This window comes from Neovison vison, chromosome 4 (assembly GCF_020171115.1).
Source record: "Neovison vison isolate M4711 chromosome 4, ASM_NN_V1, whole genome shotgun sequence".
In the NCBI taxonomy this organism is placed as follows: domain Eukaryota; kingdom Metazoa; phylum Chordata; class Mammalia; order Carnivora; family Mustelidae; genus Neogale; species Neogale vison.
Window position 1 is genome coordinate 183,802,736 of NC_058094.1, and position 27,833 is coordinate 183,830,568.

Here is a 27,833-nt window from a genome sequence, read left to right on the forward strand (position 1 = left end):
TCTCACGGCCTCAGGACTCTCATTGACCTTTGATAAAACGACTTTTTGGCCTCGAATTCTACCTTCCTCTGTAGACTTCTGGGCAGGTCTCACCTTCTTATTGGGTGGTCGGGGCTCAGCGGACAGGTTATTTTGGTGGAGCCCTGATGCTCCTCGCTTGGGGCTCCAAGCGTGGTAGGTTCTCAGCAGCTGTGCGAGGAAAGAATGAATGAAGGAGACCAGTGTCCTCGGATTCTGATCCCCAGTGCATGCCAAGGTTGAATCACTTTTGAACAAGCTCTTTGTGACAGGTAATCAATCACCGTCCACAGGCCACTTTCCCTGAAGCAGCCTGTGAACAATGCTTTGTGAAGATCCCTGATCTCTGTCTGTCAAATAAATAAATAAAATCTTAAAAAAAAAAACAAAAAACCCTGGATTCCTTCCTGAGCCACTGTAGTTTACCCGTGTGGATTTGGGGACTTGCCTCTTCCCTTTCCCCTTTCCCCAGGCTTTCAGTGCAAATGTCTGATCCGCCGCCCTCCACATCTCCTCTGGGTGCTGCCTGCACCCTTTCCCCCTTTTACTTTTTCTCTTGGAAGAGTCAGGTTCAGGGTATTTCCCAGGGCCTGACCTACACCTCCTGAGCAAAGAGACCACATTCATGCTTCGGGAGGGGCCCTCAGTTTTGGAGAGCGGGGCATTCCCTTTCTGTGCTGATTTGGAGTGTTGACTGAAAAATGGTGCTGTTGTCTGGGGGCCGAGCCCTGGGGGAAAGAAGAAGTTGGCCCCTGCGTTTGTTTGTGAATGGCTCGGACCTTTTGATGAATTGGGAGTCTGGTACAGCGTAACCTCTCGTGGGTGGTGGTTCAAGGAAAAGGCCTTTTCTTTCCATGTCCTTTTTCCAGGGAGTTTTAGTGGATTTGTAGGCTTTAGTGAGTGACTCTTTTGTTTAATAGGAAGTTGAGAAAGGCATTAAGGACTTTTCTAGCCCATGGAAACGATTTAGTGATCCTTAAAAAATACAGCTTATTTCTGTACTTCTAAAATACAAATTTAATGATCCTTAACTGTGGTGGCCTTTGTGCTGAGAGGCGGACTCGGATTTTTTTATTCTGCCCCTTGCGAGCTCAGTCTTCTCCTCTGGATGACATTAGGGACGAGGCATCGGTTTTGAGGGTTGAAGCAGTTTATGGGGATGAAATCATCTCTGTAATGTGTTTATGAATATATACATATAAACACACACACCCCAACTCCTCAGTAAGAAAATAGGCCAAGAGAAAAAAAAATTAAGTGTGTGTGTGTGTATTAGGCTTATTAATTCATTTTCTTAATAGGAAGTTGGTTAGGAGGCTAGTGTTCCCTAATAAGTGTGCTGTGAGCTGATGCTGATGGTACCAGCAACGTGAAAATGGAATCTAGAAGCTTGTGGTGTTCTGTCCTTAAATTTTAAAAAGAAAAGAAAAACATGCTCTTTTGGATAGGACTATCCTCAGCAATAATATAAAATCAACAGGCAATTATCAGGCGTGAAAATGCATCTGAGCAAGAGCACTTTTTCCACCTTGGGCTAATGCTTTATTTTGCTTCTGTTGAGTCAACACTGCTTAAAACGGTGTGGCAAGTTAACTGGAGAGTGGGGACTGTAGGGAGCCAAACCAGGTACTTTATTAAAAAAAAAAAAAAAAACGAAAAAAAAAAAAAAACACAAAACCAAAAACCTAGGCTTTTTTTTTTTTTTTTCCTTCTACCAGCTTACTCATCTGACTGCTCTGTGGATTGAACCTGAAAGGGTATGCTTATGCTTCGTTCAAACTTCAGCAACAGTCCCCACCCCTGCTTCTCTCAGAGAGGGAATGAGAATTTCACACACTTTTTTGAATATTCATAACGTTTTCGTTGGCATCGGATTTCGCCCCATCGTAAGCGTAACTGTGTTTGAGTTCTTAGGAGCTCTTTGGAAAGTATAGAGAGGTGGATATGCATTTAGTCCCTTGTGCTCATTTCTTCTAGTGTGTGCTGGGTTTGTTTTTATCGTTCACTCCTCACTATTCTCTTATCTCCTTTTTATCTGTGGACTGGGGGTGGCATGGGCCAGGGGGCCGTGGTGCTCATAATATTGTTACTCTTGCAGAGCCTGCACCGTCAGTGTAGGGTCGGGAGACTTGAGTGCTGCACTGTGCTATAAGATCTGCACATTGCAGAATATCTCCGAGCCCTGCCCTCCACCCGTTAAACGCCAGTGGGGACCCCTAGGAATGGTGGCAACTAACAACTGGCCTCATATATTTCTGCATCCCCTTACCAGACCATGCAAAGAAAAGATGCCTTCTCTGGGAACACAGATGAAAACCTTTTGCTAGTATTCAAAAGGAATTTGCTAGTGCCTTTTGCTAGTATTCAGAAAGGCACCCCCGTTAGAGTGATGGCAGCACCGTCAGCTGACATTAGGGTTTTGCCTTCACATGGCCTTTAAGTGACCTGCTAGTACTGTCAAATGTTTACAGGCTTGACATTTGAAATACAGTGTGTTAGGAATCTGAAGCAAGTCTCTGAGCATATTTTGAACTTGTATATGACACTGTGAGATACGGCGGGCTCCGAGCACAACTGCCGACCGGGGGAACGCCCAGCTTTCTGTTGGAGTCAAGGGCAAAAGTATCTCGTTCCATATGGTCATTCACAAATGTCTTTTAATAGTAGGTCAGTAGTCGTAATTTTATGATGAAATAGCCTCTTGCCAGGCCCTGCAGAATGTAGAGAGGTCCGGCGTGACCACCACTGTGTTTATATACAGTTTCACATTTTGTAGTTCAGATTCATGCACAAGAGGGAAGCTCAAGGTTTCAAGTATTACTTCAGCTCATACCTCAGGTGGACTAACCCTATAGTATTGCTTGGAGATGCAAGGATACTTATATAGAACAGAGATACAAAGGAAACTGTTCTACCCCATAAAAATCACCTGAATGTAAACAAAGAAAACCAACTAGAAATTTGTGATTTTCTAGGCTGTTTAAAAATATTCATTGTTTATAAAAAGTTTAAAAACCAATGTACCCAGAATGTCTTAAAATCTACCCTGAGGCAGAGCAGAATTATTTGGGATGTGTTCTAATTTCAAAAAGGCAGATTTTACTATAGTCGAGCAAGAAAGGAGCAGAAAAATCTATACTGCTGACTTTTTCCTGATTTTCTACAGGCAAGCCGCTTTTGATTCATAGAAAAAAGAGAAAGAGATCTAGTTTTGCATTTAATCTCTTTGCTGTTAGAGTTTTTCCTTTCAGGATTTCAGGGGGCAAGTGTTTTAAATTGCAGTGGCAGACTTTCTGGAAAGGTAAAGATGACAATGTCAACTAAACCCTAGATCACCTCGCATTCCAATTTAACTTTTTTCCTTTTAGTGTATTCATGTATTCATAGTGGGAGCAGGTAAACAGGAGGAGTTTGCTGCCTTCAGCATGTCTTCCGAGGTTGTCCTCAGAAACAAATCAAGTGATTTGGTTACATTTAATATTTCCTGAGACTCTCTATCCTAGTGTTTTGTTAACCACACCCATGCCAAATAACTTTTTTTTTTTTTGAGATGAAGTTTGTCCTGCAAAAACAAACAAACAAACAAAAAGCCAAAAAAAGGAAAAACAACAACAACAACAACAAAACATGAGAAAAAAATCACACACGTGCAAAAGCTCTGCTTCATGGGAGCAAGAAGAGGAATAGGACCTAAACTCCCACTCTCAGGGATAGACACCAGCACTGCAGTGTCTTATTCAGCTCTGCACATCTAATGCCCAACACCGATGCTTAGCAAATACATTCTGAACTATTGAACCCGTAGATAGGAAAGCTGTAAGACAGGATTGTGCAAAACATAAGTAGAAATTAGCCAGCAACTGTGAAAAGAGGCCTCATACCCAAAGAAACATATGGAAGACTTGGAAAAAAAAAAAAGAAAGAGGAATCTAACATATGAAAACCCAATCCCACTGGAATGTTTTTTCATACACAGTATAAGCGCCACATAAATAAAACCACAAACCTCTTCAGAAGTACATGAGAGGACGTGAGCCTCCAACACTCTCCTCGTAGGGCCTCCTTCGGAAAGTAAAGCCTGGGTGAGTTTCCAGAGACAAAAGCTATTTGGAAAACTTCCTCCTGGAAACAGTGGACTTAGTTCAAAGGGGACTTTGGACAACCCCTTAGCGTAGCGTGATGCTGTTGTGTGAAATAATCCTAACGAAGTTTCTGATTCAGGTTGTAAGATCTGAACTTTGGGAGGACCAGGGGATAGTGAATGTCTTTTAAGGGTGGTGATTTGCTGGTTTGAATGGAAAGGTAATATGTAACCGGGGCAGTATGTGTCAAGTTTAGGACTTCCGGGGAAGAGTTCTAGCTGTAGACCGCCCAGAAACACATACAAGTCTCGCCAAGTTCTGTTGAAATTTTCATGTAGAAGGTATGGTCCCACTGTCACTCTTGTTCCCGGTGTAAATCTGGTTTGAAAATTGCAGCATTCAAGGCGTTTCAAGCTTGAGGGCTGAAATGTCACTTTAAAACCCGGGGTGGGGGGGTGGTGTGGGTGTGAAAAAGGTCACACAGCTGCAAATAATAATAGCCCAATGAAATTCAGATTCTAGCTGCAGCCCACTTCAAGAATAACACTGAGACAGGAAACAAGCGTACTAGATCTTTTTACCAGTGAGGCTATGTAAGAACACATCTGATAAAATGTGTGTGTGTGTCTCATGTGTATATGAGACAGACGTACAAAGAGAGACAGCGAAAGATGTATATAACAAGACAAATAGAGACGCAGAGCAATAGGCACAAAAAGAAAGTTTTGGAGAACAAAGATATACACAGAAGGTAAGAGAGATACAGAGGCGCGGAAAGAGACACAAAGACACACAAAATAATTGATTTTCTTGGACTTAAAGGGTGTTTATTTTTCTATTTGAAGTTACGATATTAAGGTTAGAAAACTAGAAGTATATTTGAGATAAAAGGATTTACTTTAGTGTCATTTTGCAGTTAGCTTCCGTGGCTTACTTTTTCCAACGATAGGTCTTTGAATGGTCTGATTTTACAGGGTTTTACTGAAATGGTCCTGTTTTACAGATGAGTGAATAAGGTAGTGAAAGATAACAATGTCCCTCACAAAGAAAGAAAGTTCTTACCCCCAAACTGAATATACAATTTCCTTCTAGGAGCTATGCAGGCATTGGGAAAACCATCCTGCCTCTTTGCTGTTAAAGTAGAATCAGACCTCTCAGAATAAAATAATTTAGAGCGTGCCTTTGGTGCATTTATTATTGTCATGTGAGGCTGTTTGTCTTTCTGGCCAATACATTGAGAGAAATATTTGCTTTTTTCCCCCTCAGAAACACGAAGTACAAATTTGCTATGCAGTTAACTAATTTAGTTAATAAGCAACTTCTGTTTTCAGAAAAAAAAAAAAAAAAGACTGATCTGGACTCCCACACAGTGTGACTAACTCAGGATGCTCCTGTTTGTAAGCTGTCCTTGGCACTTTAGGAAGAACCTATTTTCCCCTCTAGAACCCCTTCTGCAGTCTCGTAACCTCAGTAAGGTAGTGAGGTCTCTTTCACATGAGTCCTGACAAGAAGGCTCTTTCCACACTCATAGTAGGCCAATAAATGCTGACAGAAGTTAACATCATTCTTAAAATTTGAGCCCCGCCCCCTTCAGATCTATCATACATTGATGATCAGCTTAAAAACGGCATAGCTAATGGGGATGCATCAGTATTATTATTAGTGATCATTTATATGCACAACTTCAGTTTGTAGCTTTGAAGTTTCCATAACTTTCTGTGTTGACAAAAGTGCATAAGGATTTTCAGGTGAAAACAACAGTGTTAGTGTCTTAATATTCCAAATCCTGCATCACTGTGTAACTCCATCTGCTGTTTTTGAAAGAAATTTGTGCCGTTCTAAGATTGGAGATCAAAGATTGGAGTTGGATGGTAACTAAGGATCAGTAACCGCTTCCTATGATGTAGACAGGGAAGCTGCACTCCTGGCTGATTTCAACAAACCGAGATGATGGAGTTCTTTTCCTTTTGAGCTCTGTTGTTGCCCTTGTTTAAAATACATATTTATGGTATTTGGTGCAGATTCTCCAAGTTTTTCGTAACATTTGTTTTTTTGCAATATTTGCCTTTCATGAAATGGTAATTCCAAGTATATCTCTAAAGGCCCGGCAAAGCATTTGAATGGATTGCATCAGCCATTGTGGAAGATTTCCCATTTTAGACCAGGAGGAATTTGTGGGGTCAAACGCTGAACAATGAAAGAGATTCTTGCTCATTTCAAGGCCAAGGAATCCAGTGGCAGTTGAGGGTTTGAATTGTAAATCAAGCCTGTCATCTCCTTGTCAACTAGGAAAAACCTCTACTCACTGTATGCACTATTAGGCTTTATTATTAGGGTTTTGTGTTGTTTTCCAAAAATTTGAAGGGAAATTAGACTCATAGGCATTTGGTCTAAGTGAGCATTGAATCTGAACTTTGGAGAAGAGGAAGAAAAAAATAGAACTATTTAGAAACTCCTAAATGATTAGACAGTGTCTACCACAATTATGACTGTATCTAACCAAATGTATGGGGTCACTCAGTATTTCTCAATGGGTGCTCTGTGGGGATCACAAGGAGCCAGTCCATGGCTAACAGGCTGGACTTTACTGGCTTCACTGTCCATGGCAATACTAACAGACTGAATTTATAATGAACGAATACATTTGCACGTGACATTTAATGAAAACTAGCCTCGTCTCGTTGTTTTCACCAAAAGCCATTTCAACATTTTTTTTTTCCCCCACAAACTCTGGTGAAACTTCTTCTCTGATCCTAACTGAGAATGTGGGGAATAAGGGGTCTGCACAACTTCTTGCCTTGCTGAAAACTTGGTTCTGGGCCAAAAAGCTTGAGAACCACTGCCTTAGGAGTGGAGAAAAGGCACGCTGTTTGGGGTGGTTTATTATGATGATTCAGGATTCATTATCCATTCCACAAATATTTATTGAACGCCTACCACATCAGCTCGATGCAGTGGAGCCTGGGGTATGGCAATTGCCAAACAAAACTCGGTCCATTAAAATGTCCCAGCTGGTAAAACAACAGAATGGGAAATCAGAGGATGAGGCCTGACTTCTGAGGTCTTAATGCGGAACAACAAGGCCAAAATCATGGCTGGGGGATTTGCCCCACTTGATGGATGATGTAAGAGTATTTGCAGGTCTTTCGGAGGAGTCTGTTGAGAGAATAGTTATTACACTATTTGCTAGGAAAGAACTTTAATAATAGGCCATAAAAATAGGCCAATGGTCCTTCACTAATACATCAGACCAGATCGTACTAGTTGATAAAAGTAATGAAACCTGTGTGGTAGAGTGGTACCATTTAGTAAAACTATCACAAACACCCACGCGGCAAGGAATGAGCAAGGGCGTGCTGTTTGCAGAGGGCGAAATGTGGGAACCGCAGTGCATCAAAATAAAGCAGTTGAGGTTCACACACTTATATATACACACCCACTCACCTCAGACTTTATTAATCGCTTAAGCCCATTTTATTTTAGCAACTGCCATTTTACCTTAGGACTTTTATTCCAGCGCTGTGTTGCCAAAGCATTTGGTCCATGGCATCCGTAGCGTGTAATAAATGGATACCAATTCATTCATGTTTAAAAAATACAGTAGTAGGTAGAGGCTCCTGGATGGCTCAGTCGTTAAGTGTTTGCCTTCAGCTCGGGTTATGACTGAGCTCCCTGCTTGGCGGAAGCCTGCTTCTCCCTGCTTGTGTTCCCCTCTCACTGTGTCTCTCTCTGTCAAATAAATGCAATCTTTAAAAAAAAAAAAATACAATAGTAAAATGACAGTGATCGCCAGCTGAATATATTGATGACGGAAATCTAAACTATTTGAAATCTGACTATATTTCTCAGATTAGTCATATTCCTCTAAATATAATATCCATACTCTGAGGGCTCAGTAAGGCAGAGTAAATCTGCATGCCTGGAGCTTATTCTTTCTTCAGGCATCAACACTGAGAATAATTTGGTGGTATTCACTGCGGCTCATGTGTACATTACACCTTGGTTACAGCCCATGGTAACCAATAATTAAGATAAAGCAGCTAATGGCGATATCAAGCAGAAATGCTGAACTCCTATCATTATAGGCTTGAATTTGTGGGGAAAGTCAGCATTTTGGTGAAGCAGGGTTTGGAGTAGAGTTGTGATTATGGTAGAAAAATGCTTTCTTTCCACCCTTACCTGGCAGGGTTTGGCTGAGCTCTTTCCTCACTTTGGATTTTTCATGAATCTCTTTTAAACTTCAGTAGTGGCACTTCCAATCTTGACCACTTCCATTAATTAGGCACTAATCTAATTCCATTAGGCACTAATCTAGCTATTATCACTAATTACTACTTTTAGCTGTGCGCCATAAATGTATTTATATGGAACTTTCCCGTTTTACTATCAGGTAATCTTAATATTGGTTAGTAGTTACTAGTGTTGTCATTCTTTTGTTACCTTAGCAACTAAAACTCTTATGTGGTAGCTGAGAAAGACTCACCTTATAGCAAATTACCTTTTTTAATAGGGAAGAGTTAATGTTAGTACTGGTAATGTTAGTACTGGTAATACTTGCTCACAGAACCTCCCCCACCCCACCTCCTAACACCACACACTTAAATATGAAGACCTTTCTCCATAATTCGGGCATGTCTTACAGGCCTCCCAACTAACCAGTGTGATTTTATGCTAAGTGAAATAAGTCAAAGAAAGACAACTATCATATGATCTCTCTGTTATGAGGAATTTTGAGAGATAGGGGGTTGTGGGGGATAGGGAGGGAAAAAAATGAAACAAGATGGGATCAGGAGGGAAACAAACCATAAGAGACTCAATCTCAGGAAAAAACCTGAGGGTTGCTGGAGGGGAGGGGGATGGGAAGGATAGGATGGCTGGGTGATGGGCATTGGGGAGAGGATGTGCTGTAATTGTGTAAGACTGATGATTCACAGACCTGTACCCTGAAACAAATAATACATTATATGTTAATTAAAAAAAAAAAAAAAGAAATGAAGGAGCTGAAGATTATGTTCATAGGCTTATTGTAAAGAAGCCTTTGAGGTCCAAAGCAGTTAAATGATCAGGCAGTAGTTAAGTAGATCATGGTCACAGAGACAGAAATGTTCCAGGAAAGCATTTAAAAATTTACTAGAAAAACAAAGCATATTTAATTAATGGATAACCCAAGTACTCTGTTTTGTTTTGTTTTTTTTTCCTATCTTGGATCAAAATCACTTTCTAACCCTTTATTTTGAGGCTTAGATGTAAGTCAGCCTTCACAGGGGAGAGGAGAGATGCTCTGTAATAAGTGATGGCAAAATCAAATGAATAATGAGATTTGAGAAGTTATTTTAATTACTCATGACTCTCCTCAGACAAGGACAAGTGGGAAGCTTCTAAAGATATTAGTGTTTCTCGCTTATTCTAAATGTAATAAAGTAATTTACACAGTGTGTGCCTGATCCAGGAAAGCTGTAAAATTATGCTAAGTTACTGTGTTGGTAGGGATGGGTGAGTGGGCTGTCATTCCAGACATAGAGTGGAAACGGTAGTACTTAGTAAAAATTGAATAATGAGGAGGCATCGTGAAGAAGAGTTTGTGTGTGTAAATTTGTTTTGTTCTTTAATATCTGACTAGGAGTGTTATCTAAGGCAAGTCTTTCTGCTCTGCCTTTCAGAAAGTGAAAGCATGCACCTATTCCCCAAAGAAAGTCTGTTAGTGTTTGGGGGAAGGGTATAGTGACCAACAGAATAGCATTGGGGCTTTTTGCAAGACAATAAAGCTTCCTTGGAGGAAGGGTAGCTATTTCTTGAGTAGAAGCAGAGTTCCCTCTTTCCAGGATAAAGGTGACTTGCGATTCCTTTGGTATCACCTACAGACATCATTTTAAGGAAGCAATATCCTTCCTGTGCTTCAGAGATAAAGCAATAGTTTTTAGTCCCTTGATAGAGCCATATCCCATCAGCAGCCCATGTAACTTATTTAAACTCAACTCTAAAATTAGCAAAAAGTAAGATTTAGAAAATGGTTTCGATTGTGAAACTTAAATTTCCATAGTATTTTCTGATGTTTAAAAAATTTTTTTGTGTAAAAAAGCCACAAAAACCTGTGAACATCTCTGGAGTCATTTGAGGATGTTCCTATAATGAACGCCTTTGTTTTGTCAACAAGCATTGTTTTATGTTACTGTAGGTTAGTGACCATGAAACTGTGTGTATGTACTTATGTCAGTTTTAGGGAAGACTTGTAAAGGTAATTTTGATGACGCTCAATTTTTGCCTAATAAACTTACCTTAGAACCTACTCCCTACATAAGAAGGGAGCACACTGGAATGTAACATGGGACAGAGACTATAACATAAGATTTCTCCCCACATCTGAAGCCTGGCAGGGTGATCATGGCTGAATTATTGGACCGCTGCTCAGGTTGGTCACCACACTGGTGCTAACCCTGTTTATTGTCCCCTCCCTTGCTTCTCTAAGTAGCCAGCTCCAAAGGACAGGTGTGAGCTTTGCTTTGGAATCTTCTTGCTCAGGTGCAGTCTTACGGGTAATAACACAGTCCAGGTGGTTTTCCAGAGGCAGAATTTCTGCTGCAACAGCCCCATGGCATTTTTCTTCAAAGTACAATAAATCTGCACTCAGGCAAACAATAGGAGCGCAGACGGCAGAAAGCCTGGCGAACTTCAGCAAGGCGAGACCCAGGCTTGCGTTCATGTTTATCTTGTCTAATTTGGGGATTGGCATAGAAAGGGGCTCCGAGCAATTGCCTTTCTCAGGTTTCTTAGGTAGAAGCAGGGGATATTCATGGATTTCTGTTTCCTTCCTCCCTCTCCCCCTGTCCCTACAGATTTATGAGGAATCCAAGATGAATTTAGAGCAGGAGAGGCCATTCGTCTGCAGTGCCCCGGGCTGCTCTCAGGTGAGTGTGGGATCCTTTGGTCTGTTCTGCCAGGGATGTAGCTGCCTTTTGACAGGGAAACAGCTCTCACTTGGCAATCTTGTCTAATGTAGGCTTTGTTTCTTCACTAAGATACTGGGAGAACCCCCTCTACCATCACCACCACCACCGCTGCCATCATCATCACCATCTTCCTCCTCATTATTACTATTTTCTACTTTGAATAGTTTGAACTGCTTCCCTCACAGCCCCTGAAATACATCAGCATTAGCCATTTCCATCCTTAACTTTTCCCTTGGAAGTCAGCCAGACACATCCTGCCCACCAGATGTTCAGGACTGTTATTTCAGAAAGGGGAGGGAGGATGCTGCTTTTACAATAGTCACTTGATACGGGGCCTCTGGATTACTGGTGAAACAGCTCATCATTAGAGCTGAATTGTTTTTTGTTTTGTTTTCCTCTTTGAGGACAATAAGCCCCCTATAACTTTTATAGAGCCCACACTTTTTCCATTTATCTAAACTTTAAGAGGGGAAGTTGGCATGCCGTGCTAGAGAGTAAACCTCTTTACCTCCAAAGGCTCCCATCAAGTGGAATCATTGCGAGGATTAGAAGAGATACTACACATATTTTGTGTAAGGACCACACATAATAAATGCTCAATTAACGTTCACCATTGTTACTATTACTGCTGCTGTAATATGGGCCGTGTAGCAGAAATTCCCAAGCTTGGCACTGGTAACTCTTGGGGCAGAATAATTCCTCATTGTGAAGGGCTCTCCTGCGCATCACAGGATGTTTGACGGCATCCCTGACCTCTACCTTCTAGGTCCCAGTGGCCACTTCCCAGCTGTGAAAACCAAAAATGTCTCCAGGCATTGCTAAATGGCCCCCAGATGAGAATGACTGCCGCCTGACGATTTTGCATTTTGACTTTAGTTTTGCTTTTTAAAGATCCCTTCTCGTTTGGGGGGGCCCCCTGATTTTTAGCTGATGCTCTTCCATTCCATTTTATGTGTTGCTGTAAGCTGTCTTTTCTCCTGTTTGGAATCAGGCAGGGTATAAATAAATAATGCCACAGACATGTGGTCACTGGTGTCAGACGCTGCTAGAGCCGGGACAGTGAGAGGCTGAGCAGAAGCTGTTGGGTTTGGCAGTAGGGTCCTGGCGGGTGACCTATGAGAGAGGAGTCCGGGTGGGGGCCAGGTTGGAAGGGATTAATGAGTGAGTGGGTGGTGAGGAAGTGGAGGTGGCCAGCATAGAGAACTCTTTCAAGAGCACTAGGGAATGATGGGAAACAGTGATATAATGGTAGTCTGGGAAGGAAGCAGCCTTCATTTTTAAAATGAAAGGCTAGCTGGGCGGGATTTAGTCAAGGGGAAGGAGAAGCGAGCATGCTGGACCGAAGATCCACAACCGAAGCACAAACCCCCAGAAGACAAGGGTGTGCTCTTAAGAGCCTGTGAGGGAGAAGGGGGTGCTATTCCTCTGAGGCAGGAAGGAATGGAAGCAGCACTATGAAGTTACACGCGAATTCTGAGGTAGAGACGGTAGTGAAGGTTGAGGAGTGCATTTCTAATGACCTTGAACTCAGGTCATTGAACAGGTCATTTCCTTGAGAAGGCTGTGAGTGAACTGGTTGGACAAAATGAGAATTGAGGATTTCCATAGTTTCTTGGTTTTAAGGAACAACTCCAAGCCTTTCTCCTCAACCCCTTGCGAAGCTGCATCTAAAACTTGTTGTATTTTTTTTTTTTAAAGATGAAAGTGTTTCTTTTTTGACAAGTTCTTTAAAACAATGTGTGCATCTTTCAATTTGAAGATGCATTAGAATTGAGGAATGTAGCAGTTGCCTAGTGATTCCAAGGGTCTCTTGGTGGGGTGTTAGCAAATCACAATTAAGTCTGCTGTTGTAATCATGGCATTTACTGTAGTGACCTTCCAGAACTTGGGGACCTGCATGGAGAAGAAATGATGGCTGGGGATTGGGAAGGGGAGCAAATGTGAGTTACCAGTGCCTGTGCTACTTTGGCAGTGAAGGAAGGATATTTCCCCCTTTTCCCTCATGGAAAGAAGCTCGGGGCTATTAGGAATGGTCTACAATACCAGGGAGGTTTTTTTGTATGCAGCTTTGTTCCAGGAGTAGAGAAGCTTCTCGTGCTCTTCCTGAGCGCACAGAATCCGTTGTTAATTTCACCACTCCTTTGCCCTTGGCGTGAACATGCTTTGAGTTCAAGGGGTATCTCTCAGCTGTGTATCTGTAATAGACTGGACATCTTGGTTACATAAAATTTGCTGCTTTTTTCCTGCTAAATTAAAAAAGCCCTGTGATGTCCTGTGTTGTCTCTTTGAGGAGGTATTTATAGTTAATATGACATATTATGGAAATTATTGTTATTTAGTAAGTAATCAGGTTAATATTCTGTTTTAAGCTATTATTTTATGGAACCAAAAAGTGGCTTACAAATACGAAATGTAGGATACTACCATGTTGTTTCTTGATTATATATATCCCAATAAAAATTATAATATGGATTTTAATGGAAAGACTAAGAAGTTTAACTTGTCTCTAAACCACACATGGTAGTGTCCTATATTTGATGTTGTCATTATAAGGTGTGATAAAGGAGCAAGAGAACAGATGAAGCTGCAGCAAAACCCCATGTCCTTATAAATCAGACTTCTATGCAGTTAGAACTTGACATAGTTGCCAGGCTTTGCAGATTCTATATGCTCCAATTTATATGATACATATGACAAATAACTAAGTGATATTTATTCCCCAAACTACTTTCAGAATATTCCAGAGGATTTAGCCCAGTGAATTCCCTCATTCACATGAACACAAATCTGTACTATTTGCAGAGAAGATTTCTACCACAGTATATAATGGTAATTGAAACTTCTAATGACTATCCTGAGGAACTGGGAAGCTCTGGGAGACTTTCTAAATTGTCAAAGATTCAGAAATGTTCAGCAGAGTTGATTGTCTTTTGTTGTGTTTTCATTTGACCTTGGTAAAGCAGATGCTCTATTAAGTTCAGTTATTAAAACACACCAGCCTGAGTCAGGAGACGCTAGGATGTGCTGCAGTAACAAATCAACCCGAAGCTTCAGGGGCTTCAAACAGCAAAGTCCTATTTCAATTGCCAGGCATACATTTCTATTGTAACTTGGCAGGACCCTCTTCATAATCATCTAGAATTCAGAGATGCCCTTCGTAAATCTTCAAAGCTTTAGGATAATTGAGCAGTCGCTATTTCTAATATTGTGAATTACCATGTTAAAGGGGAGAGGGTCTTGCACCAGGAATTAGGTGCTGACATGTGAGGGACATGTCACTTCCATTCATGACTCCATGGATAGAACTAGTTACATGGCCCCACTCAACCACAAAAGGCTCAGAAAATCCAATCCTACCATGTGACCAGAAGCCAGACAACTGAAAACATTTGAGAGATGCATTTTATTTTTTTAAAGATTTTATTTTATTTTATATATTTATTTGACAGACAGAGATCACAAGTAGGCAGAGAGGCAGGCAGAGAGAGAGGAGGAAGCAGGCTCCCTGCTGAGCAGAGAGCCCGATGTGGGGCTAGATCCCAGAACCCTGGGATCATGACCTGAGCCGAAGGCAGAGGCCCCAACCCACGGAGCCACCCAGGTGCCCCTGAGAGCTGCATTTTAAACAACTGTAATATCACTCTCCAAAAATTAAAAATAAAGTGTTGGTTTACTACATGGTACAGAGTATAGAATACTAAAAATTATTTGTCATATGACTATAAGTCATCTGTATACTTCTAAAAGATCACATAATGAGTGCAGTGTGCAAGGTCTTCATGAACAGAACATACTATACAAATGTTACAAGCATATTTGTAGGTGTTTATGTCAAACAGTTAAGCATGACATGTAATTCTTAATGTCTGACATGAATCAAAATTCTTTTCCTACTTCATGCATTTTTCCTACTTCTGGTTAATCTATAGATAACATCTAGCATACTTATTATGGCGTGGACTATTTCATACTATTTTGTAGTATACTATTTTATACTGTTACGTAGAACAGTAACTATGAGACAAAAGTTCCAAATAATCTTGCAAAACTCCAGTGCTACTTAGGTCTAAATTCATTTTTCTATTTGGACATATTTTCTACTCATATATAGGTAAAAATGAGATAATTTACTTTGTCATGATGTCACCGTTAATTTCTCTTGTGAATATATATGAGCATTCATCCGAACACTCTTATTCTTTGAAGGTATAGCATAGTTCTATTGTATAGAATACTTGAATACTTTCAGCATTGTTCATTACCTTTTTCTTATTCTTTAACTAAACACAAATTTAAAGTCTTCCCCAGATGCAAACCTCTAGTTCCTAAGGAAATACCTAGTTGACTGATGAGTCTTCACAGCTGATTATATGCAAAGACTGTTTAGGAAGTAGAGGCCTATGCAAGGAATTCCTGGGGAAGGTGTGGGGAGTCAGAGATGATGGCAGGCAAAGGTCTCCTATTTCATATTACTATTCAGCCAGATTTTACTGCAACCTATTTAAGCCCCTGGTAAACTGTAAAGGAAATAATGATACATATATTTGGGTACAATTCAAAGGAACATCTCAGCACATTTGCTTGCAAAAAATAACTTGGCATTTAACTTAGCATGCTTTCACACTTTTTCAGAACTAATTTTTTGTTTTGCCTGTCACATGTGCAATGCTGAATACAACTTTTTCTCCGTGATGGCAAATATATATTATAAAACTGAATGGCTCCTTTCCCCTCTCCCCCCACCCCTTTTTTTTTTCTATTTGTCTGACAGCGCTTCCCAACAGAGGACCATCTGATGATTCATAGGCACAAGCATGAAATGACTTTGAAGTTCCCCTCAATAAAAACAGACAATATGTTATCAGGTAAGGAGCCATCAGGCAAAAAGGCTCTGGGTGAGCGCATCAGCCGCATGGGAGATACTTGTTCTTATGATAGCATGATTTCCACTGGCATATTCTGTGCCTTGAAGAGGTATATTTCTAAGGTACAGCAGAGGCTTCAAATAATGGTAAGCAGAAGTGTAATCAGCTAATGTGGTGTTCACTCAAATAACCAAAGAGCTGTGATTTCTCATTTTCAGGAATGTAAAATATTTATTACTGTGGAAGTTGGCTCCATATAAGTATTTTTTAAAAATCACATACCTGTAATCAGTCAAGCAGAACATCTTCATTGAGCATCTATGATGCATACTGTGCTGTTACGAGTAGGACGGGAGATGCAAAGATTGGTGTGTTCGCTGTTCTTGAGGACACCACAAGGTAGTGTACCTGTGGAAATGTAGCTAAACTAGAGGATGGGCTAAGATCTATTTTGCATGAGAATTGTAAGGAAAATAGTATGTGGCTCTAGTAGAAGGAGCCCTCGCGTGCTCTCTCTCTCTCTCTCTCTCTCTCTTTTGCAACAGAAGTGATCAGTGAAACTTTTTTTAAAGAAACTGTACCTTCCTCCTAAGTGGGAGATTAAATAAGGTGATAATGTAGGGAACCAAAGCAAGGCTTCAGTGGCTGTGAGCAGAAATAAATCAACATCACAATCAATCCATCAAGTAGTTACCATTCCTTCCCATGTTGATGGGTGGTGCAGTGCATTAAAACAGGGGGCAGGACCAGGAGTGGGGAAACTGGAACTCTAGCATGGGGTCTTTCCTAAATGACCTTGGGCCATGCTAGTGAACAATTTGGGGCCTCAGTTCCTTTTTCTGTAAAATGGGAATGATTTTGTCTGCCCAGTCTATTCCACAGGCGCATGGTGAAGATCTAGTGCAAGAATGTAAGTGAAAGTGTTTCCTAATCCCTGGCAGGGTAGTTGAAGCATTTCCTGTTACCCTTCTTAGGCTAGGAATATTTCATGAAGCCACTGTCTCTTTGGCATCATGAAAGAGATAATACACCCGTAAATATGCTTTAAATGATATCAGAAGAAAAACGGACTGCCCTGGCAGGCCCGGCTCATATAATTTAGCATTTCTATGGCACTTAAATTTTACAACTATTTTATTATCCCTAATATTAGTAAATCCTGTAAGAGTGTTGTCAGGCAGGTTAATATTACAACTCGTATTTTACTGATAGAGAAGAAGGGGCTTAGGGTGACGGAGCAGCCTTCCCAAGCTGCCCACACAGGGCAAAGATGAGGGTCCTTGATGCGGAGTCCTAGTCCCCTGACTGGCTCAGCGGGGACTGCCTTGTCCGGTTTCAGCGGCTGATACGCACGATCTCATACTTCTGGAGACAGAGCCATCCACACGTCTTCACAGTCCCGCCAGTGACTTGTTAATGGTGCAGATGTGTTGTGGTTTGGCAGAATCTCTAGTTGAAAGGCAGCCTCTTCCCTTGCCTCCCCTGCCACCCACCACCTCTCTCTCAGCCTGTTTGTTTGGATTGAACTAGTTAGCTCTTCAGAAATAGTTTGATCTTCCCTTAAGTCTAGAAACAGAGATGCAGAAACTTCAGAAAATTCTGTAAGAATTATAAAAGCCCGGCAGTGTTAGGAAGGATGGTCCATTCTTTCCGTTTTATCATTGAGTTTGTTCTATCATTTACAATGTGGTATAACTTCATAGTTAAACAATGAGCAAATATATATGCAAGTAGGAGGGTTGTAGACTGTGCGCGGCTCCTAGTATTTAAATTTATAAGTTTGCCTTTTATTTTTCCCAAATAGAATTCCAAAAATAGGCTCCTTGGTGGTAGGAGAATGGGAGGTGGGTGTTAGGTTATGTGGAGATATTAATGCTTCGTGGTAAGTACCAGGCAGTATCTTTCAGGTAAACGGCTGGGGTGGCCCTATAAGGAGCCCCATCCAAAGGTCTGAAAAAAAGGAATTAAGGATGTGTGAACACTTCTATGTGCTGCCTATAAACAGGCTTTTGATTAAGCTCTTGCAACTTTTCAGTTGTTCTTAACCAGATCTTTGTTAGCTTGAAGACATTGCTGCCAGTAATTGTAGTGCCAGCTGGGAAATTATTGAGAGGAAATTCTCTCTAATTTTTATTATGTCAAACTTGGAATAAGAAAATGAAGGGAGAAATAAATATGAGGGAAAATAGCATGAATAAAATAATGGCGCATTTTTCTTCTGCTTTCTCATGGTTTGTGTTGAAGCTAGTATGAGGCCATTTCTTACTCCAAGTGAAATTAGGTGCTACATTTTTAAACTTTCTGTCTACTTTCCACGCTTGTAGTGTCATAGAATTTTCTTGCTGGAACAGAAACAGCTGTCCAGTGCAGCTCATTACTTTGCATTTAGGTGACAGAGGTCTATGTTATGTCATGGGCCAGTGTTGTCCACGCTACACTGTAATAGGCTGTTGGGTATTTTTGCTTTGTTACTTTTTTTTTTCCAAGAAAGACTTTGATGTATGTATCTCAAATCTCATGTTAGTTTTAGCATATTAGAGTGTGATTACAAATGTGACTTAAGTTTTACTTGTCTTATATCTTGATTTATTTAGGTTTGAATTTATCAAAGTCTCCAAAATCTACTGAAACGTCTTTTAGAATTTTATTTCTGATGTACTTTAAGCTTATTTTGTGGTCTATCTTAAGGATGAAAGATTTCCTACAGCTTGAGAGAAAGTAACAGAAACAATAAAAAATAATATAAATTAAACCTGAAATCAGCAAGCATCAGTAGGGCAAAATTCTTCAGGTCCCTTTTAGGTCACTTTTTTTTTTTTCCCAAGCAATATTCAATTACACAAAATTTCATTTCAGATGAATTGGAGTTTGGCACATATTATGAAGAGGAAGTATGGTAGGAGTGTTCATTACTAATTTCAGGATATCTGGTTAACTTGTATTTTGGAAAATTACTTTGTCCTACATTAATTGCAAATATTTCAGTCAGCAAAATAATTAAGATGCCACAGACTTTTTGAAGGTAAGTGTCCAAAGAGTTATGAAGATCTGAAATAATTTCCTAGCTTTGCCATAAAGTCCACTTTATTTAGACCAGGTACAATCTACAACTCAAAACGATTGTAAATGATCTTTGACATGCTGTAAGGCAGAGTAGTAAAAGTGACAGTTACAATGTTTCATTAAGATGAGACTGCTCGTATGGATAGAGAGTAACCATAAAACTTCATTCCAGAGGGACAGCAATAGTTGGGGCATGAATGGGGTGGTGATGGTGGATTCTGAGGACAAAGACTTCTAACCCCTGCTACCTTGGTCCTTCCATTCTTATTTGGTCCTCGTGGTACATTTCCGGAATCCTGATACGATGATGGGCTTTAGTCTTTCCCTTCAGCTGTTCTTGTTGCAACTGAAAATCATTTCACGGTGAGGGCAGTTATGATATCAGAGGTTTTAGGTGCCAAGTTTGAAATGGGAACCCACTGAGGACAATATACTTTAACACATGGGTTGCAAAATTATCAGTCATTATGTGACAAGAGATCTGTTTGGTTTGAAAATTATGATCAAATTTTTGTACTAGAGCGAAACAGTATGGTATTTGGGTTTATTTTAATGGTATCGTCGCTAGGTATTCAGGAATTTCTACATCTTGCCCTGTCAGAAATTCCCACCTCACTTATTGACAGAGTTCCCAAGTTCTGTACAGGAAAAAACCAGAATGCGAATCAAAGTGCAGTTTTATTTATAGCCAGACAAGCAAATAAGCAAAAAATCTAAATGAGAAGAATATGCGTGTGTGCCTCTGTGTGGTGGAGGTGTATGGTGGAAATAGTGATCTAGAAGATGATGAATTTTGCTTCATGAAAAGGAAGTGAAGAGTGTTGCACACCTTTCCTCAAAAGGTTAAACCCAGTCAGCATCTCAGGTGGGAAGCCTGAGAAGGGGATGCATGAAACCATGCCTTCGAATACCTAATGAATCACACCAGACATCACAGGCCAATTAATGCTGAAGGCAACTGGTGTGTGCTTGGAGGGAAACGAGGGCAGGCGGCAGGAAGGTGTGGGAAGAGGGGCTGAGATTGCCCATTCATTTACACTTATTGATTCATTCAACAAACACTGAACATGTCTGCAAAAATCCTATTGTGCTCCATGCTGGGGTTGCTGCACTGACCAAGACAGATGACCAAGTTCTCTTCCATGGAACTTACTATACTCTACTAGAGGTGGGGAGGCAGAGAGATCATTCATAACACCCCTCCCCTGAGATTAGTAAACAAGAATGTGTGAGTTAGTGACAAGTGCTCTGATGAAGATGAACATGACAAAGTGAAACAGGTGCCCAGTGAGCTGCTAAAGGAGGTCAGGAGAGGCCTCTCCGCATTAGCAGCATTTCAACAGAGACCTGATGCTCAGCATGGTGGGCTCAAGTGACTTTTCTCCCTGTCTTCTGAATGAAGACTGAAAACGGTGACACTCCCACTGGACATGGTGTAGCTCACACACAGAAGAGATGTGAGAGAGACAGGCATCCTCATTCCATCTTCCTACTCCCATCTGACGCCAAGCATCTATCACAAATGATAAAATAGCTCTTCTTCTGAACCCAGTTGTGTCCCTGGATTAAGTCTAGAATTAGGGACTGTCTCTAGTTCCAGGCTCTAAACCTAATTCTTGCCCTGGAGAAAGCAAGATTGTTGTTCAGTGGAGTAGAACACTTGTCTTCCAAGAGACTGATCATGATTAATTAGATAATTTCAGAACCCAGAGCCATTGCTCATGGCTGTTTGCTACAAACCTACTTAATAATCTGTGGACATTTTATTTTTTAATTGTTTCATCATTTTTTATTTTTTCAGAGGGAGAGGGCAAGGAGGGGCAGAGGGAGAAGGAGAGAGAGCCCCCAACACAGGGCTTGATCTCACAACCTGAGATCATGACCGGAGCTGAAACTGAGTTGGATACTTAACTAACTGAGCCACAGAGATGCCCTTATCCATGGGCATTTTAAAGAGGAAGTCAGAGAAAAGGTGACATATCTCACTCCACATTCATTTTGGAATCCTGACTAAATAAGTAAATCTCTCTGTCTCTGTCTCTGTCACACACACACACACACACACACACACACACACACACACACACAGGGACCATATTTACCTCCTCTTCCATTGATGGCAAAGGTACACCATGATTTCTCACTATTGAAATTATTCAGATCTTTATGGAACAGAGGGTGGTAGAAATGGCTCACACCAGAGGGCAGCATGATAATAATGGTAGCTACCATTTATTGCCTTATCTTATGCCTATATCGTGCCTCCTGCTTTATATACATTATGTCACTTAATCCTGATCACTCTTTTCATATGAGCATACAAGATCGGGAGGATAGATAGTTTGTCCAAAGCTCCTGTCTGTGTATAATTCTCTCATTGTACATCTAGATTTGGTAGGCTCCATACTAAGAACATGTTTTTGTGTTATATTTATGTTTGGATATACATTTATGAATTGTTTTCTCTTCTATTACTGGCATATTTCTTCAAGAGTCATCAAATGGAATAAAATAGTCAAAGATTTTCAAAAGGAGATTATACTGACACATTAGCATATAGGGGAACAAAGAGTGTGTTTTTATATTTATTTATTTATTTTAAAATATTTTATCTATTTGTCAGAGAGAAAGAGCAAGAGAGCACACAAGCAGGGAGAGTGGCAGGCAGCTCCCTCTGCTGAACAGGGAGCCCAGTGTGGGACTCAATCCCAGGACCTTGGGAACATGATCTGAGCCAAAGACAGAAGCAACCGACTGAGCCACTCAGGTGCCCCAAAGAGTGTGTTTTAAAATCAGATTTTCCCCTCCATTGTGACAAGTGGCAATGGGCATTTATAGTTAGCTTCTGTAGAAGTTAGCTTCTCATTCATGTTTCTAGCTGGTCAAGTAAAACTGAATTTTTTTTAACAACTCACCTGAACACCTCAGAGGCCTGATAAGAGGCCTTTTCATATAGGAAAACCTGGCTTTCAGTCTATTCCATCTGGAAGGCAATCCTTTTTGACAAAGGCAATTAGGGAGTAAGTGGAAATTTGAAGCTTTAGCTTCCACAGTCCAGGGCAGGGCTTGATAAGAGATTCACCTTGGATCCCCTCTGTTCACCTAGCTTGCAGAGACATGATCCCAGTGTTCATAACCCTTTCTACTGGCTCAGCTCCTCTAACGTCAATTAAAATTGTGCTTTGACTGTTGTTGGAACACTCTGGCTAGACCATGGCTGACAGTGAGTAGGGGTGGATTATTTAACTGATTAATTTAAATCTCAATCTGTGTCTTCTGGAGCCATGTGAGGAGCCATGTCTGGAGCCATCATAGGAGATGCACTTGTCAGAGAATTTTCTAGTTGACTCAAGGCCCTCTTAAGGGCATCTAGTCTGCCAGCTCTCCATCTTGACCATAAGTGGATCGCAGCATTCTATTCCAAAGTTCTGCCAGTGTGTCTCATCTCTCAGGGACCTGGATCACCCAAGCCATGGGCAACCCTTAAACATTCCACAACTATTGTTTAAAAACCTGGAGTTGCCTTGGTTTGTGCCATGGAAGCACTGCCTCTTGGAGAGATGTAGGGAAATAGTAACCTCAGTGTTATGGAGAAGACCCCGTTGCTCCTTTGTGTATTCACACTCAATAAAAGGCACATTTATTGTAAAGGAGCCTGTCTATAATTCCAGGGAATTCTGTCAGTTAGTGATTGTGCCCCTTATAAAGGAGGGTGTATTTTAAAATTCACTTAATGTAGACTTTCCTGATTAAGACTTTATTAAAATTCACACAGGGATAGGAACTAAGGAAATTATAAAGAAGGCATTTGCTGAAAAATTCACAGGATAAATGTAACTCTAGAAAGAATATTAGAACTGCCTGAGAAAAATGCCTTTTCTGAGAAGCCCAACTCTTAACTAAAATAGATATGCTAATCCCAATACTTTTCTTTATTGGTTTGAGCAGCATTCTTGAGTAGTTCCATTAAGCTGCATTTTGTTGGTTGAATCTGAGTCATGCAAATAATAAAAATGCAATACCTTTAAAAAAATACCCTATAATTAGAATGGTCACCAATCCAAACTGATCTTTCTTATAACTGGTATGAATTAGTAGGGCTTTTATAGTATTCCCAGTCACTGTCAATTTAACACAAAATGATGTAAAATTACCTAGCATAGCCCTTTAGTGATACCATTGAGAATATTAGATCAATGGGAAAGAAAATTCTGCTTCAGAAGTTTGCATTCTTCTTCTCTGGTATATTATGAGAACTCTACTTTTTTTTTTTTTTTTAATTGATGACTTGTTGCCTTGTCTTTTTATCATTGAAGAAAATGAAACATAGACAAACATGTAACTCAAGCGCAGCTCTGAAACGAAATAAGGTAGCAACCTATTATTAAATGTAGAGCAGACTAAACACTTTTTAAAAGAAGAATCAGGTTTCAGGCTTTAGCTTTGTGCTTGTCATTTAGACTTTGGAATAATCAGACTTGCTGGGACTGAAACACTTGACGCTAGGCAGACTAGGGACTGATTAGAAAAGTTAGTGAGGTTTCCCCCCCCCACCCCCTCTAATAGCTGTAGTCACCTATGTGTTGTCCTTCCCAGAGGCAGCGGGGTGCGGGATTTCGTGTTGTGTAGCAGGTGGGTGAATTTCTAAATCATCATGTCAAGCTTGTGGCACTTTTTCAGGTAAATACACAAGTGGGGTCTCTGCATGGCAGGAATCCTCTCCCTAGCTATTTACAGAGGCAGCAGTCTGTGAAAAGGTGCTCCTTTTTTGAGGCACAGACTCACTATTCCAGGAAGGGAGCCAGATATTGAAATATGACATTTGCAAGGGATTTTTAAAAAATCCCTTTTGCTGCCAATCTTGTCCGAGTGGTGAAAGAATTCTGAGGACATACAAGACAGGTAAAAGTGGCTAAGCTGCCTTACTTGCACGGGTCCCAGCTGTCTGGGTGACCTGAGAAGCAGCTGTGCTCTTTGCAATCTCCCCGCGAGAAAGCAGCCCGCAGGTTTTTTTTTTTTTTTGCAGGGCCGATTCGGATTTGCAAAGGTAATAGCAACAAAGTACTTTCAACTTAAGTAAAGCCCAAACTCAAAAGTTACAAACTTTGAGTTTAGCTTGAGATTTGGGGTTCTTTGTTTCTCCCATTCAGTTGGTCCTCACGCAAGTGGAAATACTGAAAGAAAGGTGAGCAGAAGTCCTCCAGCGAGCATCTGGGCTCTGAGTTCCCACTGCAGCCAGTTCCTGTAAGTCCTTGGATGGGGCCTGTTACTACTGAACACACCTTAGATATTATCCACCAGCAGAGCACCAGCCCCTGTTACTCACCATACAGAAATGGCTGTGACTGTGGCTGGTGCTTGCCCTTGGTTCTAAAGAAGGTGAGGTTTATCAGAATTTTAATTTATGGCCATCAATATTATTCACCTACTTCAGGTCTAATTTCAGCTGGAATATTTATTTGACAAAGCATCCGTGTGGCTGAGAAACCGACTCTTTTATTTAAGCTGCTGATAGATTTAACTGTCCCCTTTTTGAAGATTGGCTCATTTCCTGGCTTACTTGGAACTGGTACCATGTGGGATCAAAGACAGCTAGAGACCTTGTATTAATTCTATAAATGTTAAAATAAAAGTTAAGCTCCATTTTCTGGTTCCTGTTTTAACTGGAAAGAATAGCTCATTCACAAAAAGAAAATGAATTAAAAATTAAGAACAGTGTGCCTTATCTCTTCCAAATGTGGATATAGATATGTTTTGCTTTCCCCTTGTTATATCATACAGCAAAGAAAGTTGCATTTAGTAACAAAGCTGTGGCCCCCATCTGGGTCTTCTGCTCTAGGGATAGGAGGGAACCAACTCTCTTTAGGGTCCATGGCTCCTTTTGCTGCAGGGATAATTTTGCTGAGAGAAGACAGAAGACATTTCTCAGCTTCCCTGGGACTTGGACTTCAAAAGCCACTCTGAATTCAATCTGATGGCCCATCTCATGAACTCATCTCAGAGTTCAGGAGTGCTATGGACCCCACGAGGATGACTGTTCTCTCTACCTGGAATCATGGCCCTCAACCTGTAAATCTCCAATAGAGAAATACAGAGGAACAGAAGAAAAATTAAAACTCGGCAAACTAAATTCCTACCTATGACCAATGGTCTAATATGGCAGTTCTGTCCTGGGTTGTTTTCTCGGGTTTTTTACTCACACAATGACCTGCGAGATAGTAGAAGGTCTGTAGGATTGTAACATGCTTCTACTATAGGGGGGATACAAATGATTCCAAGATATTTTAAAAGAGCCAGGGAGGGTTAGGATTGTCAATTACCAATACAGTTAGGTGACTCAGTTTCTAAATGGGGCCTGGGGAGAGTTTTAATTTCCTTCTAAGTAAAGGGGGTAAAAAGATTTCTTACCAAACGTGGTTGGTATGAAAATTAATGAGATGATGAATCATACACAGCACTTAGTATTATGCCTGACATGGAATAAGCACCCAATCAATGGAAGAATACGTACATAGACACATATACACACACAAATGCACACATATCCCTTTATTTCCACTCGCAGGTCTTGTCTGTTTACACAAGCTGTTCAGGAAACTTTTTTATCTGTCCTTCTGGCCTTTACCTCTGGCCTAATTTCTAGTGTCTAACCAGCTGTTCCAGATGTTCCCATTAAGCTGTCCTTTAAACGGTCATGTTTCTTTGACCTACAATGATTTTTAAAAAAAATTTAATATTATTTTTTCAGTGTTCCAAGATTCGTTGTTTGTGCACCACACCCAGTGTTCCATGCGATACGTGCCCTCCTTAATACCCACCAGCAGGCTCACCTAGCTGCCCATGCCCCTCCCCTTGACCTACATACAGTGATTTTTGAAGAGAACCCATCACGGTGGTGATTTTAGGATTCATAGAACCATATAACTTTAGAAATTTATTTGAAAGATGAGGAATATGAGGTCCAGAGAAAGTAGGTAATTTTCCCCTAATCACGCAGTTTTCAAGTCTAGATTTCTGGGTTGTCAGCATTGTCTTTTCCTTCAGATCCCGGGGAAAGTCTGGGCAAAGCACAGGATTTAGATTGCGAAAGGGTTATGTCTGAAGGTGAAAGAGGACTTAACAGTGATAAAATGTTTATGAACTGTGACCTTGTACAAGGTACTTATCTCTCCATTTCTAAAATAATATGTGTCTACTTACCTCTTCAGACTTTGTGAGATCTGGACTCTAGACAGGCTGGGTGAAAATGTTTGTAAACTGCAAAATGCTTGTAAATACTAACTTTATCTTTTATAAGCACATAACACACTATATATACGTATATGTGTATAAATACATATATGTATTATATATATATTGGGGCATAGGTATATATGTGTGAATCTTAATAAATTAATGTGCTAAAAAACTCTTTTCAATCAAACCCAACTTTTGCATGGCTTTTATCTGTAATGTCTGATTTATGACCATTGGTGGTAGGCTTTCTGTATATTGAGGAAGAGAGCTCAGTATCTGGAATTCGGGCTAAGAATAGGAAAGAATGCAAAAGGGGATTTTTGCTGCTTTGAAATTCAAGTCAACCAGCTGGGCGCTTAACAGGTAGAAAAGCCGCAGGGAATCAGAAGACCTTACGTTAGAAGGGCTGACCATATGAGCTATCAAGCTATTTTGAGCTTCATGAATATTAAGCTATTTCTTTGAATCTCAATGGATAATTTACTGGGATTAACTGCTCTCTGTATGAATTAGGAAAGTAAATATGATTCTAGTTCCTCATCATACGGGAATGTATAAAGAGCATGCAGAAATGGCACATTCGTTTCAACTAAAGGACCCTCTTCAGTTGCCTGGTAGTGACGTGTTCAAGAACTATGAAGAAAGAGATTTGGGGACTGAGTATGGCTTTAGGTGGACAAGTGCCATCGTGTGTGTGCTGTTGCCTTAGGTGGGAATAATACATGTGCCTATTGGAAATGGTGCCAGGGCTTTGGTTATAATCCTGGTGTCATCACATCTACCTGGAAGACCTTGAATGAGACCCTGAATCACACAGGACTTCCATTTTCCTCATTTGCAAAATGATTGGCATGGCCATCTGCTGTTTCTGAGACAAGGACAGCATACAGTGTTATTCAGGAGAGATAACCATCCTTAGTGATTACAAAGGTTTAATTCTACCCCATTTACCTGACAGTGTCTTGTGAGATCTAGATTATAGAGAACGTGTGTGAAACCATTGTGTAAACTGCAATATTTATGTGTCAAAAGCCACATAAATATTAAGTCACCCCCCTGGGGCTAATAATATATGTTTATAAAAAAATAAAAAAATTAAAAAAAAATTAAGCCACCAATAGCAGCTTCAGATCCTCCACTCTCCTAAGTAGTAGGCTGGCTAGACAGTCAAGAATATGAAAGAAATTCTATTCCTTTTAAAGAGTTTTCTCAGAACATTCCTTTGGCTATAGCAAAGGAAAATAAAATTAATAATTATATTTTTAATGGATGAAAGCTGAATGTGTTTGACTTGGAAACTTTCAGCATCCTCTGTGACTTTCAAAATGAGAGAAAGAATTGCTGTATTTTCCTTTTTCATTAAGAGAAAGGAATTAATGTGCTTGTTTGTTTCTTTTTGTTTTGTTATAAACGTTTACAAAACCTTTTTTTTTTTTTTTTTAACTCCTAGCCCCCTGAAATCAAGCTTGACATTGGCCCAGCAGATTTTTTTGGCCTGATTTTCGCTAAATCATGTTTTTTTCCATTTTTGGAAAAGTCATTCCACACATTGCGACACGTGTTCAAGTGATAGGAACCCCAGAAAGTTGATGGTGGGCTCTCTGGCGATTGTCTGTCATTTT

At 40.4% G+C, this 27,833-nt stretch overlaps 1 protein-coding gene across 2 annotated transcripts in view; it reads left to right on the forward strand.

Annotated features, from left to right (window-relative positions):
* Positions 1-27,833, forward strand: part of CREB5 (cAMP responsive element binding protein 5) — a 401,460-nt gene that overhangs the window by 62,606 nt on the left and 311,021 nt on the right. For both annotated transcript variants that reach the window (XM_044246290.1, XM_044246292.1), the window contains exons 2-3: positions 10,934-11,005; positions 15,819-15,912. In XM_044246290.1, the coding sequence (XP_044102225.1) occupies positions 10,952-11,005; positions 15,819-15,912 (148 nt within the window). In that variant the 5' untranslated portion in view covers positions 10,934-10,951. The remainder of the gene's footprint in view (positions 1-10,933; positions 11,006-15,818; positions 15,913-27,833) is intronic.